Raw genomic sequence first — 20,840 nt, 5'->3', positions numbered from 1 at the left:
CAAGTATGAAAAGGGGTAAGAAACGTCTACTGGAATTATCAATGTAGAAGTCAGTGTAGACCTCAGCAAGGCAGTTCTGGGACCTGGTGAAGGAGAAAGCCTGATTGAATTGGTTTTAAGAGAAAACAGAGGAGGGACACGGGAAAAAGAAAAACATTCTTCTAGAGTTTTATTGTAAAAATGAATAAAGAAATGTGGCATTAACTGGAAGGTGAAGTGGGGTCAAGTAGGGATGATGAGAATAAACAAACGGGAACTCTCTGGTAGACCAGGAAAATGAAAGAAACAGGAATGAATCAAACATAATATGAAATTATTTGTCCTGGAAGAATGAAATAAAGATGGAACATGGGCACAGGTATAGATTTGGATGGGAAGATGATTAATGTGTATTTTCACAGTTTGAGTTTTAAATGACAGAGGGATGTTTAGGAAAAGAGGCCTTATCAGCAATTGTAATACAGAACTGGAGAGCAGTGAGAAGTTGAAAGTAGAATTACAGATTTGGAAATAAATAGCATTTAGTTATTACTACCTGAACTCAAAGAGCAGTTCTCCCTCTGTGGAAGAGAATGCCCAAGAAAGAACAGAAAACCAAGGGAATGTGAGAAGAAAGGAGACAGCTAAGGAGAACATAAACAATTAGGACAGTGGTTGCATGGTTGACAGAAGACTCAAGGAGCAAACAGGGAGGGAGGTCAAAACATAAGAGACTCTTAAATATGGAGAACAAACAGAGGGTTACTGGAGGGGCTGTAGGAGGGGGGATGGGCTAAATGGGTAAGGGGCATTAAGGAATCTACTCCGGAAATCACTGCTGCACTATAAGCTAACTAACGTGGATGTAAATTTTAAAAATAAATTAAATTTTTTAAAAAAGGAGAAAATGAGCAAATTTGGAAACTCTGTCCTAATCACCCAAATCTGAGTCCAATATGTTTCCCATGTGTTTAATACTACCTTGTATTTCCCGTTACTTACTACACTGTTTCATAATAGCCTATGTCCATGTCTATGTCCACTGCTGAACGACAAGTTCAGTGATAATAGGGGCCCTATCACTCTTCTTGACTGCTACATATATCTCAAGGCCTAGCACAGAATGTGGCACACAGCCAATATATGATAAATAACCACTGACCATATTATAAAATGTATTATGCTATAAATACCATACAGATATCTGATATTAAAATAGAATTATCAGTGAATTTAGAAGAGACAGACTTTCCAACTTTGCTCCCATAAATCAAATGATATCACTTTCCTGCTTAAAAAAAATCAAACCACTTTCCATGACCTACAAGACCTTATCTAATCTGGATTCCAACTTCATTCCATTTTATTCTCTACCCAGTTCAGTATACTCCTTCTATACCAATGGCCTCTGGCCTCTTTTCTGGTACTTAACATAGCAAGCTCATTCTCACCTCAGGAAACAGAATTTCCTTTCATTCCAAATTTTCTTTTCTTGGTATCTATGTAACTGGATCCTTCTCTTCCTTCAGATTACAGTTTATACTACACTCCTCAGAGAGGCCTCCTTTATCCACTATATGTAAGCAACCACACCCCACTCTCAGTTACTTGATCTCATTACTAAGCATAAATCAGAATATCTTGGTTAACTAAATATGCTTTTAGGTTTATGAACAATCAAAGCATCAAGAAAAAAATCTGAAGTATACCTTCTCGTATATGATCTAGAATTTTTATGCTTTAGACTGTGACATTACTATGTCTAGAAAAGATCACTTTCTTCAGTGTTTATGGCTGGATTCCCAAAACCATAAAATGCCACTTGCTCCAAAGGATAAGATAAAATTAGCGAACTTGTAAATCAAAGGGCAAAGATACAAGCCCCTAATGATAATATGATCCCTTCTCCTCTTCTTCCATTTTCCCTTCTGTTTTCTATCTCCTTCTTCACACACACACACACACACACACACACACACACACACACGCACACACGCACACATGCACACACACTTCTGTCCTGTATGGTGTGCTGGTTATACATTCTATCAGAAGGGGGATAACACCAGTACAAAGACAATAAGTTATTATAAATGTGAAACACAAACTCTGAGAATAGTTGACTGAGGCCTCATCTGGCACTTTGCTTAACTCTTATGAAGGATGCCACTGAGCCAATACAATCTTTTAAAATTATGTTGGTAAAGGGGTGCCTGAGTGGCTTAGTCAGTTAAGCATCCGATTTCGGCTCAGGTCACGATCTCGCGGTTCATGAGTTTGAGTCCTGTGATGGGCCCTGTGCCCACAGCTTGAAGCCTGGAGCCTGCTTCAGATTCTGTGTCTCCCTCTCTCCACCCCTCCTTCGCTCATGCTCTTTCTCTCTCTCTCTCAAATATAAGTAAACATTAAATTTTTTTAAAATTACATTGGTAAAATGACCTCATCTTAATTTACATAGTCCAGAGCTTTGGAAGTCATAGCTATGAGAGGATAAAATGAGTTCTGGTTAGATATAATAAAATAAGTGAGATGAAAGACACTGGTGCTATCAAATTTTTAAAAAGCAGTCCAATGACCAAAAAACATTTATTAAGCACTTACTATATGCTAGGAATAACAGGCACTTGGGATGGACAATAAAAAAATAAAACACTGCTCTTTGGTTTACAATTAAATTCTTAGCGAATTTTACTTAAATGAAGATGGAAGGGAGAAGTAGGTATTGGGGGCAGGTTGTGAGGGAGAAGACAGAACTTTAAGGAACAAGTGAGCAACAGTGAATATAGGTTTGAAGAACCGAAAATGAGAGTAAGAGAAGAATGATAACCCTTTAAATACTACTTTCATACTTTATTTGGTACTTTAACAACATTGTCATTTAATTTAAAGTATAAAAGAATTAATTAAAAGTTAAGTTATATAGAATGTAAGGTAAAAATCATATGATCATCTCAATAGATGCATAAGAAAGATCTGACAAAATATCCTTTTTCATGATAAAAACACTCAACAACTTGGGTATAGAAGAAACATACCTCAACAGAATAAAGGCCATATATGACCAGTCCACAGCTAATATCATACTCAGTGGTGAAAGGGTAAAAGTTTTTCCTCTAAGAGCAGGGACAAGATAAGGATGCCTACCTTCACCACTCCTATTCAACACAGTACTGGAAGTCCTAGCCAGAGCAATGAGGCAAGAAAAAGAAATAAAAGTCACCCAAATCAAAAAAGGAAAAGGTAAAATTGTTTGTTTGCAAAGGATATGATTTTATATATAAAAAATCCTAAAGACTACCAAAAAACTAGAACTAATCAACAAATTCAGTAAAATTGCAGTATGCAAAACCAACATGCAGAAATAAGTTCCATTTCTATACACAAATAATAAAATATTTGAAAAATAAATAAAGAAAACGACCCTATTCACAATAGCTTTAAAAAAAAATAAAAGACTTAGGGATAAATTTAATCAAGGAGGGAAAGATCTGCACACCGAAAACTACAAGACTTTGATGAAAAAATTAAAGAAGACACAAAGCAATGGGAAGATAATCTGTGCTAATGGACTGGAAGAATTAGTATCATTAAACGTTCCATATTACACAAAGTAATCTCTTTCAAAATTCCAATGGCAATTTTCATAGACATAGAAGAAACAACCCTTAAAAGGTAAGTTATTTTGTCCTGATGACCAATCAAATTTGTATGCATAGGAGCAGAAAAAGAAGGCAAGGACAAATTAGCGTCATATCACTGTAATCTGAGATCCACAGATTTGTGAGGGCAAGAAGAAAATGACTGCGAGTAGTTGATTATCTAAGATGTCAACATTTTTTTTTAACGTTTATTTATTTTTGAGACAGAGAGAGACAGAGCATGAACGGGGGAGGAGCAGAGAGAGAGGGAGACACAGAATCCGAAGCAGGCTCCAGGCTCTGAGCCATTAGCCCAGAGCCCGACGCGGGGCTCGAACTCATGGACCGCGAGATTGTGACCTGAGCTGAAGTCGGACGTTTAACCGACTGAGCCACCCAGGCGCCCCAACATTTTTAAATTTTCTAAAAAAATATTCTAGTGAAGAGTGCACAAACTATTGAATGTAAGAACCACCGAGGAAGTTTATTAAAAATAACCCACTTCCAGACATTCTGATTCAGTAGGCCAAGATGAGAAAGACTATAGAAACATTATTATTCAAGTGACAAATATAAAGATCAGGGTAATATTTATCTAAAAAGTAGAATTGAGATTCAAACACAAGTCTGTTTGAGTTCAAAATTCTTGTTCTCCATACTATAATGCCAATACAAGGTATGAATACATGTTATTGAATAAATTAGCATAATGCTTTAATGCAGAGTCTCAGTTAGTGAGGATGATAATAGTAACTATGACAATAAAGATACTTCCAATGTTCAGGAAACTGGCACAAAACTAGGAGTAAAGGCTAAAAGAAAATATTCTAAAGCCTTCAAGAATAGATTTATTTGAGCAACACAGATTGGATGAATATAGGAAATGATATAACATGTCAGTGTTTGTCTCATTGATTTTGGGGGCAAGCAATGTCCACTTTACTAATACATAATTCTTACGGGGTTCCTTACCTTTATTCATTTTAGAGCTTTTCATTTCCTGTCAAATTCATCTTCTTGACTACCTTATTCTTTCTCCAAATTCAAACTTTGTTTCTCACTGTTAGTTATCTGATAGCATAGACTGGGAGCTATCAACTACATAGAACCATTGTGAAACTGTAAGCAACTGAAACATTTGAACTTTAAAAAGCATAGAAGGTTGAAACAAAAATTCTGACAAAGGTAAGTGAAAATAACATGAGACATTTTAAATATCTAGACCTGAGATTAAAGCAGACCACACAGTATCTCTTCTATCTACTTTTATTGACTTTGATTGCATAATGGAGAATCTTAATTCTTCAACTGTTAGAGGGTGAATGAATTCCAATATTCAGTAATCACATCTCAAATGGTCACATGAAAAAATACGTTGAAAGCATGAGTGCTTTCAGTAATTTGGGGGGGCGGGTGTGGTTACCAGTCCACAATTCCATTAGAATTACTTTGCTCTTCAAGGTGAAAAACATTTCCCTGAACACTGAAGTGATTATCATCACTGACATATCTCTTTAAGCTCAGGCTCCAGACTGATTTCCTATGGCATTAGGAAGCAAAATGGGATTCTTTGATAACGGCAGGCTGTCCAAGGCCTTTACTCCAAAAGAGAATCAAGAATTCTCAAAAGCATACCTTGAAATAGAATTACAAATTAGTTCCATTATGATAAATGCACAAGGTAACTGTAGCATGTGGCTGAAAGTTGTCAAAAGTTAACACCATCATTATCCAGAAAGTGAGATTAGAAGAAAGTCAAGTTATTATTCAACTTTCAAGAAAATATGACAATAATCTCCTGAATGTAAAGTATAGATTCTTAGGGAAATCATAATAATTAGGCACTTCTATTAGTAAGATTAAATTCCAGTTGGTTTAGAGAGAGATCAGAGAAAACGTAACTAGTGAAATAAAAACTGACATGTTGCAGCTGCAAAGTAAATACAATGATAATATCACAAGCTTCATAAATTTCAAATATTCTAAATATATTTTTCTTTAGGAATTCTTTAGGAAGGCACTTTACAGCCTTTGGATACCTTAATAGAATGCTTATAATATTAAGAGATATTTTAGTGTCAAATACATCTTAAGTGCATGCACACAATAATGCTTTGCATTGGTTGGGTGCATCATAATCAGCAAGAATCATTAACAATTAGGAAAAAACAAGGTGTTTGCTGAGGCACTTTTTCTTTATGATTAATGGAAAAAAACTGCTTCAAAAATAGCCTGTCTCAACTCATACAGAAAGAATAACAGGGATGAATTTTAAAAATGTTTATCACAGAATACTAAGGAATTTGGGGTGCCTGGGTGGCTTAGCTGATCAACTGACTGACTCAATTTCAGCTCAGGTCATGATCTCACAGTCTTGAGATTGAGCCCTAAATCAGGCTCTGTGCTGGGCATGGAGCCTGCTTAAGATTGTCTCTTTCCCTCTCCCTCTGCTTTACCGCTGTGCGCATATGCTTTCTTATGCTCTCAAAAAATAAATAAATAAATAAATAAATAAGTAAATATGTATAAAAAAAAAGAATACTAAAGAATTTTAAAATTAAAATATAAATGATACATATGTTCCTATATTCTTATAGATTTTTCATTATATATGTTATCAGGAACCAAATGTGGTATTTATAATGTAAGATTTCCTTATTGTCAGTGAAAGAAATGTATTACTACAAAAGGAAGACACGACTTGGTCTAAGATGTTGGTTTTAACATTTAACATTTATTTTTGAGACAGAGAGAGACAGAGCATGAGCAGGGGAGGGTCAGAGAGACAGGGAGACACAGAATCCAAAACAGGCTCCAGGCTCTGAGCTGTCAGCCCAGAGCCCGATGCAGGGCTCGAACTCACGGACCGCGAGATCATGACCTGTGCCGAAGTCGGACGCCCAACCGACTGAGCCACCCAGGTGCCCCAAGTGAGGAAGTTTATAATATAGTTTGACCAAGTATTTCGTGTAATCTTCAAAATAAATGGTGAGGCATTCATTATTTGAAATAACCAATAGAGAGAGTTCTTCGGAGATTAGAAAGGCTCCATCTTAGAGCTTTATCCATAGGTCTGTATCTACATTCAGTTATCAGTTTCTGATGTCCATGGCCTATCAAATCAATTCAACAAATATTTATTAAGTGTGCGGGTGAAGAATTATGCTTAATTCCTCACAAATACAGGGATAAGTATTTCTCCTGTCATCAAGAGGTTTATAAGCAAAGCCAAAACAGATTCATGCATAAATAATACATAGCAGATGATGACATTTACATAACTCGTTTGTAAATAAAATGTTAATGTTATCCAATCCAAATAGTTGGCTTTCAATAGGAGGATCAAAACAGGTCTTGTAATATTTTTAATAAAAGGTTTTGTGAGGGATGGTTGTCAATATGTAGAAGCTAGAGAAAAGAATCATATATGAATGAAATATTGTGAACACAGGCAGAGATAAGTAAAGACAGATGTGCTGGAGAGTCACCCATTTTATCAAAACATTCTATTTCTCTAAGACATTAATGGGAGAAAGCTGGAAACATATAATGAACTTAGAAGATGGAGCCTTGAATGCCAGAGTTAAAAGTCTATATTTAATTTTTACAGTGAAGACCAGGTCTAGCTTTGAGAAGGAGACTGGCATGATCAGAACTGCACTTAAGGCATACTGACTTGGCAGTAGTGTTAAGAAAAAGCTGCAGCAAATGAAGAGCAGACACTAAAGGCATGTGGACAGAATAAAAGACTCAAAGTAACTCAGTGAGCAGTAATAAGAGTATGCACCTGCAAAATGGCAAGCATGATGAAAAGGTGAGGGTAGGTCAATCCGGAAGATATTAATGATTTAAGGACTGTCACTAATAACCATTGATGACATGACTTTCATGACTAACCACTGGGTTAGGATCAACACCTTGTAAGACATCAGACCTAAATTCAGATCCCAGTTTTACCTTTTGGTAGCTCTATAACCCTAGACAAGTTATTTTACTCTTGATTTCTACATTGAGGATAACAAAACCTACCCATGGCACTTTTGTGAGGAATAAAAAAAGACAATGATTTTAGCATGCTTAACACAACGTCTAAAACATAGTTAAAACTTAGTACAATATAAATGTTAGCTTCTAGTATTATATTTGCAGAGATGATAGTTTGGCAAGTGTTTATTAATTTTTAGCAGCCACTTCTCACTGTTCACATTGTAGCTGTGGTCATTTATATACCCCAGAACTTTCTGTATGCATTTCTTCCCCAATTAAATCTCTCTAATCTTACAATTAAACCATAGAATTTTTAGGAATCTAAATATAGGATTTTATTTTATTATAACTCCCACTGAATTCTGTTTTTACTTTGAAGCAAGAATCTGTTTATTGAAGTAATTTTTCATATAAATTCAATTATTTGTCATGTTTTCTATTCCTCTCTAACATCTGCAGACCTAAGTATGATAGATGACTTTTTTTCATGGCAAAATATTGATGAAGACCAATCCAAGAATAGAACATTTGGCATTTCACTAGAGAAATCCCCTTTATGTTGATATTGAGAAGTTATTTGAAAGTGTGGACAAAGTTGGGACAAAATCTATGAAACAAAAATAAAAATAGCATGTCTTTAGTAGCACAAAAAGAGTAGCTCTTTTTCTGTGACTGACAGAAAGTCGTGTTAAACTTTTTTTATTTTAACTGAGGAGGAAACTAAAACTTGGAAAGATCCACAACTTTCAAATATCACCCTCCTAGTAAGTGGCAGAACAGTAAAAACCTGTCCTTGGACTCTGTAATTCATGTCCAAATAATTAAACATGTTTCTCAATAAAAATGGTTTATTTACATGGGTTTATATGTACTCTTTCATGCAGTGTTTGCCTTTTCATGCAATTATTCATTCAATAAAATTTCACTGATAGATCACTACATGCAAGGTACTGTGCTAGGCAGGATGTGATTATAGATATCAATCAAATATAGACCCAACAATCAAGAAGTCTGTAAGAAGCAATATAAAAATGTGTACATACACAACACAAAGCAGAACAAAGAGATGTGTCATGAAAGGTAGAAGCAATTGTGTTGGAAGTTCATAAAAATGACTCTTCTCTTCTAGAAGCCAAGGATATCTCAATGACCTTCCTAGATTCACTACAGGTACAAGTTCTTCCTGGGATGAGAGGAGGGATAAAAGACTTACCATTCTGATTATGAAGTTCTCCTTGTATGTACATATGGTACACACATACAGTTAACACTATTAACTTCAAAATATTAATGTAAGTCAACAGAACCTATGCATTCCCTAAATCCTGAAAAATCTGTTAGGACAATCCAAGCCTAGGTTTAGTACAGAGCAGCCTGAGTCACTGCTGCCAAAAAAATTTGTTCAACTATAAAAGGTATGAATTATTTAAATTAGAAATATTCTGAATACTCCCTGTAAGATTAATAGTTAATGCTGCTTAAGATTCAGTTCCACTATAAAAAAAAAAAAAAAACTCATGTGCTGAAGAGTCAATTATAATCCTGCAAGAACGCTCTATCTTATGTTTCAGAAAATTCATTTCCCAAAGTGCTCTGAATATAACTGGATGACACAACCACCAAAGTCTCTCACAATTCTGAAATTAGTACATTCCTGATATTAAGCTCTAGAAATTATATTTTTGAAAGTAAACTTAATTTTAGAAACACCATTTGTATTCTAGGCAACCTAGTTTGATTCTACTAACCTTTAAGACCTGATGAATTCTTGCACCAAATTAAGTATATTTTTCTGTAGATAACCCCCAACAACTCCCCTGAGAGTTTTCTCAAGCAGATTATAGAAGCTTAGTATAAAATAATGAAATGCTGAATCTTAAAATCTTGATATACTAAAGTAAACCATCTTGCTTCAGAAGGTTCACCTGTAATTAAAGATTTTACATTGGAAAAAAAAAAAGTGAAAGAACAGAAAAGAAGTGTACTGGTTGATTTATAATGCACATAACCTGCCAATACAATCCCTTTCAAACAGTAAGTTTTACATGCTGTTTGTATCCAAGTTTCCCTTAGGAGAAAAACCGTATAAAGCATTTCATCCCATAAGTTTCCTATTTACTTCTTAGAAACATAAGCTAATGAGGCAATAATGCTTCTTCTATTTTAAATCTTAAAAAAAGTTTTCCTGAAATCTAGATTCTGAAGTCTGCTCTAATGACCTGTATGCTATAATCAAATTTTGTGGCATAGTGTATTCACATTTAAGAGCTGTGCACATTGTGTACACACATGGAGGAAGCAATGAATATATGACTTGGGAAAATAAATGAAGGGAATAGAACATTTTTTCAGATTATTTTATATTCTTTTAAAATTCTGAATTTCATGGGTTGCTAAAGAATGTGAAGATATTTATATTTCTTCAAAATTTACATTCTAGATTGTATAATGTTCTAATTCAACTTAGAAAATGGCTACATATGCATATTATAAAAGCATTTAAAACAGACTGACTTTTGAATTAAAATTTATGCAAGAGAAAATGTGATTTTAACTGGAGCTGGCCTCCACGTTAAATGTAAAACCTTCAATCAAATACATTCAATCATAATAAGAATTTAACTTTTAATTCACTTGTATTAGTAAAATTGTTCAAGCTACTACCTGAGGCTAATATTTTAATAAAACCAGAAACCTCTTATTCAAAAGTAAAAGTTCTTACATAAGACAGCTGATTTTGTATTTTAAATTACTGAATTAGAGTGCCCTCTATTGGAAGAAAAAAAGGCAATGAAAGCTAAACTGAACTAACAGTTAAAATATCCCCAAAATTCAAATACATCATTAATGTGTAAAATACATTTATTAATAATATAAATGCTACAAAACGTTTTACTTACATTTTAATTTCTTTTAAATTACTTTTGGAATTGTCATAATACAATGAACAAGTTGGGTATTTCTTATCACCTAAAATTAAATTTTAACTGAACCCAAATGCCCATCTTTCAGCCAATAATGTGAATGATAAGCAAAAATCTTATTCCACATTTAACATTCCAATATAACACAGAAATAATTTTAATTTAGGACTATGGCTGGACCATACTGGGAATTTTCCTTGATGATAAACTGAAAATGTTTCAAATTCAAGAGATTTTTTAGAAGCTCTTACACTGGGGAGTGGGAGAACTGGGCTGGATACCTATGATGAGACTTATTCTAGCTCTAAAATTCTATAATTTTGCAGTGTTATCAAGATCTCAGTTCTGACTCAGTATCTCAGGTCTCAATTACCTCAATTACTTCAGTAAGACCCTGCAGGATTTTTAGTCCTGTAGACCAACAGTATGCATGATAGCTTTTTAAATAAACAAGGCTCAGAGCCACCTCAAACAATTCTGATTTCATTGGTCTACTTGGTCAGGACATGGTACCTGACGGTATCAGTATATGTTGAAGCCTCTCCAGATAAATCTAACATATATCCATTGCTGAGAATCTCCAAGTCTCTTCCCAGAACATCTGACTATAGTTACCATTTTTATATTCCCAAAATGTCACCTATAAGACAGAACTCTCCTATTCAAGAGTATATTCTCCTCAGCAACAATATTAAACTTCTGACTAGCTTCCCAAATCTAATTATCTTCCCCAAACAAAACCGTTGAGCAGTAACAGATACAGCACCAACCTCAGACTGCCGGTTTTCAGATCCTGGGTCTGGCAATTACTGTGTAAATGTGGGAAAATCATAAAAGTCCTCTGTGCCTCCATTTTCTTATCTGTAAAATGGGAGGAATAATACTACCTATCTCATAGGGTTATTGTGAAGATTAGATCAGTTAATAGAAATAAAGTGCTCCATAAGTGTTAGGGACTATCATTACTTACCCAAATTTGTTTCCCACTACTTTCCAAAATCAACTCTTACAATAAACCATTCTTTTCAAATCATATGCTATGTCTCACCTCTGCTTTTGCATATATTGTTTCTGCAAGCTGGAATCTTCCCTTTCACTCATTCATTCATTCCAAAACAAGTACAAGACATATCTCCTCTTCCACTAGAGCCCAGTTTGGTCTCTCCCTACCTCCATGAAGCCTTCAGTGACTACCAGTAAGTCTTCACTAGTCTCTCCCTTTAAAGAAAATTTCCTTTGACCACCGGGTAATTTATTATGAGAAATGTAGCTGGAAATTAAAGATATTAGCTCTGAGTTTGAATCCTAGATCTGCCACTTGCCAGCTGAGTCATTTCCCCAGTCTATAAATCCACAGTTAGCTTTACTATGAGGATTAAGTGGCTTAATTCATATAAAGCATTTGAATAGCAAGCACCTAATAAATGTCAGCACTCATAATATATATTTGGTGTTTTGCATGTTAATCTTATTACTGTACACTGTGACTAAAGCCTTCTTAGAATAGGAATTCTGAACTCCTTTAAGTCAGGAATCATGTTTCATTACTGCTATCATAAATCCTATAATGTAAGGTGCCTGTGTGACTCAATAGGTTAAGTCCAACTCTTGATTTCAGCTCAGGTCAAGATCAAGCCCCACATTGTGCTCCGTGCTGGGTGTAGAACCTGCTGAAAATGTCCTCTCTCTCTCCCTTTGCCCCTCCCCCTACTGTGGACGTGTGAGTGCATGCACACTCTCTAAACAAATAAATAAATACGTAAATAAATAAATAAGTAAATAAATCCTATAACTTACAACATGGTAACAAACATCTATATTAGGTGATCTATAAGTACTTAATTTTTTGCATAATTTGAGAGTACAATTCATGACAAACTCTGAAAAAACATTTTTGATGAACAGAAATATTCAACAAATGCAAATGAACCCAAATGAAACACAGACTATTGAGAAGGGTCAAAGTAATCAGATTACTTTTTAAACACTGATAACAAGTTTTTATTAGATTAATCTTCTGAAAGGACACTTCCAATGATGTCTTTTATCTGCCCCAAATCCTTTAGATTTCTCTCGCTTTCTAAAAAATAAATACCAAAATTCTTATCCTGACATTCAAAATCATCCATGGCCTGACCTCAACCTATCCTTCTAATTTTATCTCCCATATTCTCCCTTTATAAACTCTATCAATAATTTCAGATAAATCAAACTACTTGCCTTACTCATATGTACCCTCTGCTTTTCTGCCTCATGTAACATTTATTATTTAATATGACAATACTTTCAAGGAACACAATATAAGGTTTATCACAGGAACAAAGAGTGATTTCTTGTATGAAAGGATGCTTGAATTGTAAGATATTCAGTTCAATTTATGAGCATTAATTTCTCTCTTGCTACTATCACAATAGAGTCTTAGACTTACAAAAAAAATATTTGACCACATTCCCCTAAACTATGTTACCTTCGTAATACTAAAATCCCTGCTATCACTACATGAAACCTGTAAGCCTGGTCTCCAAGTAAAGTGTGCAGTGCAGACCCCAGGGTGCACTAGATACTCAATGAGTTAAAAGGAAAAAAAATAGAGCTTCTATTCACACTTATTCTGTATCCTTCTTACTTGAATTTCTCTTGTAGTATATACCTAATTTATAGCACAAATTCTTAAAATAGTAATAGATATACATCATTTATGAATACATGCAATTGGGAGATTTACTTAAAATTTGTTTGCTATGGTATGTACAACCAAGAAAACAAAAGTTTAGAAACCACTGGTTGAGAAAACTAGGGCTTTCAGAAATTTGTGGGTTTAGAAGTAGAGGAGCAGAAGTATAGTCAGTTTAGAGAAATCTTTAGGAACAAACCTAAAAACCTAAACACCACACATTATATTTATACAGGATAAATATGTTTTAATTTGTAAGCAACCTTCAAAAAAATAATTAAAAAAAAAAAAAGAAAAACTTGTAACCAACCTTCAAGGAAATGCTGAAATGTAATTGGTTTGTAATTTGGAGATAATATATAAGTTTTAGATTTTTAAACAGGAAATTTTGTCCTGACATTAAAGTACACTGACACTACAGTAAATATTTCATTAATATAAAAATTTCATTTGGTAAAACTTGCATGTATTTACTTCAGTATATATGTAATTAATCATAATTATTCATAAGGAGTTTTACTGGAGCCAATAATACAATGCTTTAAAGAAGACAGTGCAACAAAAACAATAACAAAAAAACAAAAAAACAAAACAAAAGGAGTAAGACTAGCCATGGAGCTAGACTATGCTGGGAAACAAGGGTCAGCACACAGTAAGTAGTTAAATGAAGTAAACATTCTCTTTATAGTCACTATACTTGGCAATGTTTTTAGTTTTCATAAATAATATGACATACTTAACACAATACACTCTTATTAGCTTTTGAAGAAAGCATAATGTTTCTATAACAAATTAAGTTCTAAAAGTGAGTAAAGATTTCATGTTATAATAATGCATTTCCTTTAATACCAGCACACCCTATAAATCCTACCTCTATATGACACAAAATAGGTATACAAATCTTAATTTTAAACTGATTGATGCTCTATAGTTTTTCTTGCTGTTGTGTTAATATAGAAAGCCAAATGATCAGTAATCTCTAACTCATGATTTAGATTCTGAGCTTGTAGGTTGCATAAGGGATTTGACTAAGATTATAAAACTACGGAGGTCAAATTTTCCAAAATGTCTCTCTCCTACCATAACATACAGAGTGACTGGGGAACATACACACATAGCCCAGCTCTGTCTTTAATCAAGATGGGGTAGACTAAATTCATAGAGAACTTGGGAAAGAAAGACAAAAGGAAGATTTTTTTTCTTTCTTTGGAAACCAATTATCATCATGCCCAGTGAGACTTAAAGAACATAATCAAAGAAACTATGATTCCATGTATTAAGCAAGTCAACAGCAGCAAGATCATCACAAACTATCAGTGATTTATCAAAGCAGTCCTTCCCCTACACATGCAGTGAGAGTAAAATACCAATGAACATCAGGAAAAGAGCAATAGGGAATTTGACATTTGACACTGGCAGAATCTGAAGATAGGATAATGCACAAATCCCTGCCTTTTAGATACACATTGAATTGGCAAAGACAGACACATTGTCTTCCTTCCCCCCTTACTTACTACACTCTGGCTTCCATTTTTCCCAAGTTCTTCCTCTGAAATCTTGCTCAAATTATCTAAGTAGTGGTCTGATATTGTGTGGCACAAATCTTCAAAAGAATAATCCTTTTCTTGACAGAGTTTTATTTCATCCAAGAGTTTTGATAATTCTCCAGTCACAGTTTCACCTATAAGAAGACAGTAATTTTTTTCAAAGTTTTAAGAAAGGCTATTGCTAAAATTTCCTATTAACTAATAAAAATATGACTAGTATAGTGACAGAACTCATGACAAACAACATTAAGTAAATCAGAAAATATGTTGAAAACAAGGTACTGAACCATAATTAATGCAAGAATGAAAAGACTAAATTAAAAGACAAGGAAAAATCCCAATTTTGCCTATTATTATTCTTTTTCAAAATAGAAATAAGTATTGAAGGTTCATTTATACATATTACATAAAAACATCTGGAATTACAATTCCTAAGGTTTCATTCATTATAACATTTAATCTTTAATAATCTTTCATATGACAGAATTCATTAACAAATTTTAAATGGTGCTGGGAGCCTACATCCTAGTTTCAATAAAAAGAAATAGAATGTATTTAGATAAATAATTATGTAACTAATAAACTAAAATTATGTTATGTGACATAAAGGAAAAACACAGAAGTAACAGATAAATAATATGCATCATCTGTCAAAACATGAATATTTTGTAGGTTGCATGCAAATATGCGTTTTTCTAATCATTCTCAGAAAGGTACTTTATACTTCTAATTTCTTCTAGGAAAAAATAAAACTCCAGCTGTTATAATCCAGATATCAATATTTTTATTCTACATTAAAAATACATTTTGGAAAACAAATCTAGTGTGAAATATCTAGTCCATGTATATATCATGACAGCAGAGATTGCTAATTTTGCCAGCTACTGTGTCACGGCCAAGAATAGGGCCTGACGAATAGAAGAGTTCAATAAACTGAAAAATGGATAAAATACAAAGTATAAGATATAAGTTACTAGGCCTCAAATTTTCAAGTGTTAGCCTTTTTGTACGTATAGAACAAATTTGGACATAAAGGTCTAGTGTTATTTATAGGGCTTTATAATTAACTACTCACTCTTAGTCTTTTGGGAAGGAGATTCAACAGGAGATGAAATATGTATTTCTTGTGTTGTATCTTCATGTACATGTTCTTCAAGGGCTGCTGATCTTCCCACACCTTCTAAATATTCTGTGTATACAAGTTTTTGAAATTACATAGTCAAATTCATTTATTTTAATATAACTAAACTTTATGTTTTACTTCTGGGATCAGCTTTTCATTTATTTCCTCATATCCTAAATATATCCTAAGTTTTTAAAAAAACTTCAAAAAACCAAAAAAACTGAAAGAACTTGATGATGAGCTATTAATTTAAATCTTTTTAATTAAAATTTAAAAGATATTTTGGAATAGACTCATAAACTCTTTTTGTGGAAACTAAATTTGACACATTCTTTCACCTGTTATAAATAAATTCACCTGTTAAAGATAAAATAACACCCTTAGTTTCCTTAAGTGTATTCTACGTGAGGATTTAAAACCATCTTAAAGATGCTTTGAATAGACTTGATACCTAAACAGAACATCAAATTCAATGGACACCACAACCAGTTAGGTAACATGAATGAAGTTTATAATGGTGTTTACTCTTGTAAGACAAGCATAATTTCACATTAAGCTTTACTTCCACAAAGAAATAACATTCTCTCCTATTATTCCTAAAGTAATACTTCACACTCAGCCTATCTCTCATTTTTGTAACTTTGATGAAGACATAACAATATTAGAGCAGCCAAAATTTAAATATGTCACCCAGCAGTGTTCTAAGTAATATAAATTAACTCACTTGATCCTCACAAAACAATGACACACACTCTTACAATCTGTTTTAAAGATGACAACTCAAGGTTCAGATTTTATTTTTTAAATTTTTTTTAATGTTTATTTATTTTTGAGAGACAGAGAGAGAGACAGAACATGAGCAGGGAAGGGACAGAGCGAGAGAGGGAGACACAGAATCCAAAGCAGGCTCAAGGCTCTGAGCTGTCAGCACAGAGTCCAATGCAGGGCTTGAACCCATGAGCTGTGAGACCATGACCTGAGCCAAAGTCGGACGCTTAACCAACTGAGCCACCCAGGAGGCCCTCCCCCGACTTTTTTTAATGTTTATGTATTTTTGAGAGAGAGGCAGAGAATAAGTGGGGGATCAAGGAGAAGGATTTTAATTTGGCCATGTTCATACAGCTAATAAGAGGCACAGCCAGATAAACATGGGACGAGAAAACATCTCACTCTAAGCATCTGAATGCAGGGATAAATGTCAATAAATATTCAGCCCCATTATCATGGAGAAAACAGAAAGCATGTGGAGCATGATTAACCAGAAAGTAGGTGCCCCATCCAAAGTTCGACAGTAAAGTAAAATAAAAGCCTGCATTTTTTGAGAAACCAACAAAACTCTGAAGTTTTAGCTGAAACCCTACATTTGTAAATGTTGAAAGCCAATTCAATTTTTATGGAAACACAGTGTGGCCAAAAATATTTAATCTAAACAAAATCAATCTGCTATCTGCCAAAAGCATTCAGCTCACAGTGGCTAGTTTGTAGTCTTCATCTAAAGGATTAAATCAACTGATCTCTCCCCATAGTGATCTTTTACTTCCACTTTATTCAGAAGGAATCTTTTTCTTAAAAACTAGTTAAGAAAGTTTGTTCTTAGCAGCACTATCAACAATAGCCAAAGTATGGAAAGATCCCAAATGTCCATCGATGGATGAATGGATAAAGAAAATGTGGTATATATATACAATGGAGTATTACTCAGCAATCAAAAAGAATGAAATCTTGCCATTTGCAACTACATGGATAGAACTGGAGGGTATTATGCTAAGTGAAATTAGTCACTCAGAGAAAGACAAAAATCATATCACTTCACTCATATGAGGACTTTAAGAGACAAAACAGATGAACATAAGGGAAAGGAAACAAAAATAATATAAAAACAGGGAGGAGAACAAAACAGAAGAGACTCATAAATACGGAAAACAAACTGAGGGTTGCTGGAGGGGTTGTGGGAGGGGGGATGGGCTAAATGGGTAAGGGGCATTAAGGAATCTACTCCTGAAATCATTGCTTCACTACATGCTAACTAATTTGGATGTAAATTTTAAAAAATAAAAAATAAAGTTAAAAAAAAAGACAAAAGAAAAAAAAAAGTTTGTTCTCATTCCAAACAATTGTGTCTTCATACTATCCAAACAGTTTCTACCTAAGGGCATTTCTACTAGGAAAATTCTACTAGGAAAAGAAAGAAACCTATGGAATTCTATCCTTAAATTTTTTGACCAAATGCAGTAATTATGTAAAGTGAATTCCTCCTCCAGGACACAAATAGTAATTTTATCTACTCTAAATTGGCTTTAGTGAAATAAGAATTTTTCATAAAACTTAAAATGTACCACTGGTGTGACCCAGGAATGCAAAGAATATAGATAATACATTTACATTTTAAAACCCGCCAATAATTTTAAAAATTCAAAGATGTCCCATATACCCTATCACAAGTTGGCATACGTAATGAATTTTGACCACTTAAGAGAACACAGATAGTTAACTCCTATGTAATAACACTTTCATTTAAGTTAAATCAATGCAGTAAATGTCTAGAATTATGTCATACCCTCTTTTTAGTGGACATTTATTTTGCTTTTCCCAAAAGACATAATATTCACAAGCCTCAGGTTTTTTTTTAATTTAGATACAAAAGTTCAATATGAAATATAAAGCACCTAGAAGGGCAAGAAAAAATGTTATGTACCATTCTTTTTTCTTTTTTTTAGCTTTCATTCAATCTGATTTGAATTAATATGAAGAGCTACTCACGTATTTTGATTTATCTCTATAAGCACTTGACTTGTAATTAAGTTATTTATTAACGAGAAAATTGCAGGGGACTTCCTTTCCCTGACAGGTTTTGAAGATAGAGAAGACAGCATGAATGACCTCCTGTAGCACATTTTTTTTACCCCTCTTGGCTTTTGTTGACTCCTGTATCTATGCATCACCTGCCTGACTTGGTTTTAATTCATTTATCTCACATAGGATAAAGCTGTTCTTCAACTTCCCAACTGACATCCAAGGAAACAATCCCAGCTTCCTCCCCTATTTACACTTGCCACCAATCTGTAACAATCAGGGGATAATCACCACTGAGCAGTGTAGAAGCTAACTGGAAAGGGTAGAACAAATGTCTGTTTTTTGTTTTTTTGGTTTTTGTTTGTTTTGTTATTTTGTTGTTGTTTTTTTAAGTAGGCTTAGCGCTAGGCATGGAGCCCAACACAGGGCTCCAACTGACACAGCCCAACTGACAACCCTAAGCTCAAGACCTAAGCTGAGATCAAGAGTCCGATGCTTAACTGATTGAGCCACTCAGGTGCCCCAATGTCTGGGTTTTTAAGGGAACATACGACATGTCAGGCCTAATCACAAAGCAAAAAGGGAAAGTATTTATTTATGTATTTATGTATTTATGTATTATTTTTGTTAATTTACATCCAAGTTAGTTAGCATATAGTGCAACAATGACTTCAGGAGTAGAATCCAGTGATTCATCCCCTACATAGAATACCCAGTGCTCATCTCAACAAGTGTCCTTCTTAATGCCCCTTGCCCATTTAGCCCATCCGCCCACCCAAAACCCCTTCAGCAACCCTCAGTTTGTTCTCTATATTTAAGAATCTCTTATGGTTTGTCCCCCTCCCTGTTTTATATTATTTTTGCTTCCCTTCCCTATGTTCATCTGTTTTATATCTTAAATTCAACATATGAGCGAAGTCATATGATATTTGTCTTTCTCTAATTTCGCTTAGCTTAATACACTCTAGTTCCCTCCATGTTGCAAATGGCAAGATTTCATTCTTTTTGATTGCCGAGTAATGCTCCATTGTGTGTGTGTGTGTGTGTGTGTGTGTGTGTGTGTGTGTGTGTGTGTATGTATATAATCATATCTTCTTTATCCACTCATTTGTTGAGCCCAAATGTCCCAAAAGGAAAGTATTTAAATATAAATCCCATTAAAAGTCTTAGATCAAGTAAGGAAGTATACAATCCTACAATGAAAAAGTAGTACCTACATGGTTGTCAAACCTTCAGGACACCTAATGCTGCACTAACTATACAGTTACTTAATGACCTGTATCAAAAACAAAGCCTGGCAAGATCGAATCATCTTGTACTCCTGGATTAAGGAGGAAACAATCTGTATTCTTCCAGTTAAGTACAATTTTTGTTGTTAACCCAATATTTATGTACTAGTTCTAACCACCTAGAATAGGTTATATATCAGCCTCTTGGGGCTTTAGTTCCCCTCATGTGAAAGAAGGAGAATAATGATATCAGACTTATCTATCTCACAAAGTTATAGAAAACAGGCAAAATAATTAAAAAAAAATAACTGCAAATTCGTAAAGCATTATTCAAGTGTAAGATAATACTTAATCATCATCACCCTATAGGCTTATTATCTTCAAGTTCATAACTACATATTTGCTATATGGATTAAAAAAACCCTTTGAATAGCAAATGAGTGAAAAACCACTTTAGCTTTTCTTAAAATACTGATTAGTTTAAAACAGAAATAAAACATTAAGAAGTATTATTATTTAGCTTAAGGGTTACCAGAAAAAAATGTAAATAAGTTCACTCAAAAGTAAACATTAACTCAAAAACTCAAGAGAAAACTATGGTAGATTTAATTTAATCTTAACTTTAAGGCAAATTCATCCATCATTCAATATTGTTTACCTTGTAAGAGTGTTGCAATCTGGAGAGATTTCTGAGATGGATGTTCTTTCAGAATGTCTAAGACAGTTCTACCTAAGCTATCCTTTATGTTGGCATCAATTCCTGAAAGAAAAAGAAAAATCCACTAGATGTACACCACTGAAGTGTCATCAGAAGATACTGTCAACATATAACTGTTCTAGTATCAAACATATACAGATCAAGCACTGAAAGTGATTTTTAGAAAAAATTAAAACCCTAGACACACACACACACACACACACACACACACACACACACACACACACA

The 20,840-nt window shown here is 33.9% G+C and overlaps 1 protein-coding gene across 7 annotated transcripts in view; it reads right to left on the bottom strand.

Annotated features, from left to right (window-relative positions):
- ANKS1B (ankyrin repeat and sterile alpha motif domain containing 1B) overlaps positions 1-20,840 on the bottom strand; it is a 909,382-nt gene that overhangs the window by 869,046 nt on the left and 19,496 nt on the right. For all 7 annotated transcript variants that reach the window (XM_040491122.1, XM_040491120.1, XM_040491121.1 and 4 more), the window contains exons 3-5: positions 20,553-20,654; positions 15,825-15,938; positions 14,717-14,883 (exon numbers count right to left, since the gene is read on the bottom strand). In XM_040491122.1, coding sequence (XP_040347056.1) covers positions 14,717-14,883; positions 15,825-15,938; positions 20,553-20,654 — 383 coding nt within the window. The remainder of the gene's footprint in view (positions 1-14,716; positions 14,884-15,824; positions 15,939-20,552; positions 20,655-20,840) is intronic.

This window comes from Herpailurus yagouaroundi, unplaced genomic scaffold (genome assembly GCF_014898765.1).
Source record: "Herpailurus yagouaroundi ecotype Mexico unplaced genomic scaffold, PumYag 182, whole genome shotgun sequence".
NCBI classification, from domain to species: domain Eukaryota; kingdom Metazoa; phylum Chordata; class Mammalia; order Carnivora; family Felidae; genus Herpailurus; species Herpailurus yagouaroundi.
Note: the sequence above shows the minus strand (reverse complement) of the source record. Positions and strands in the feature narration are given on the sequence as shown.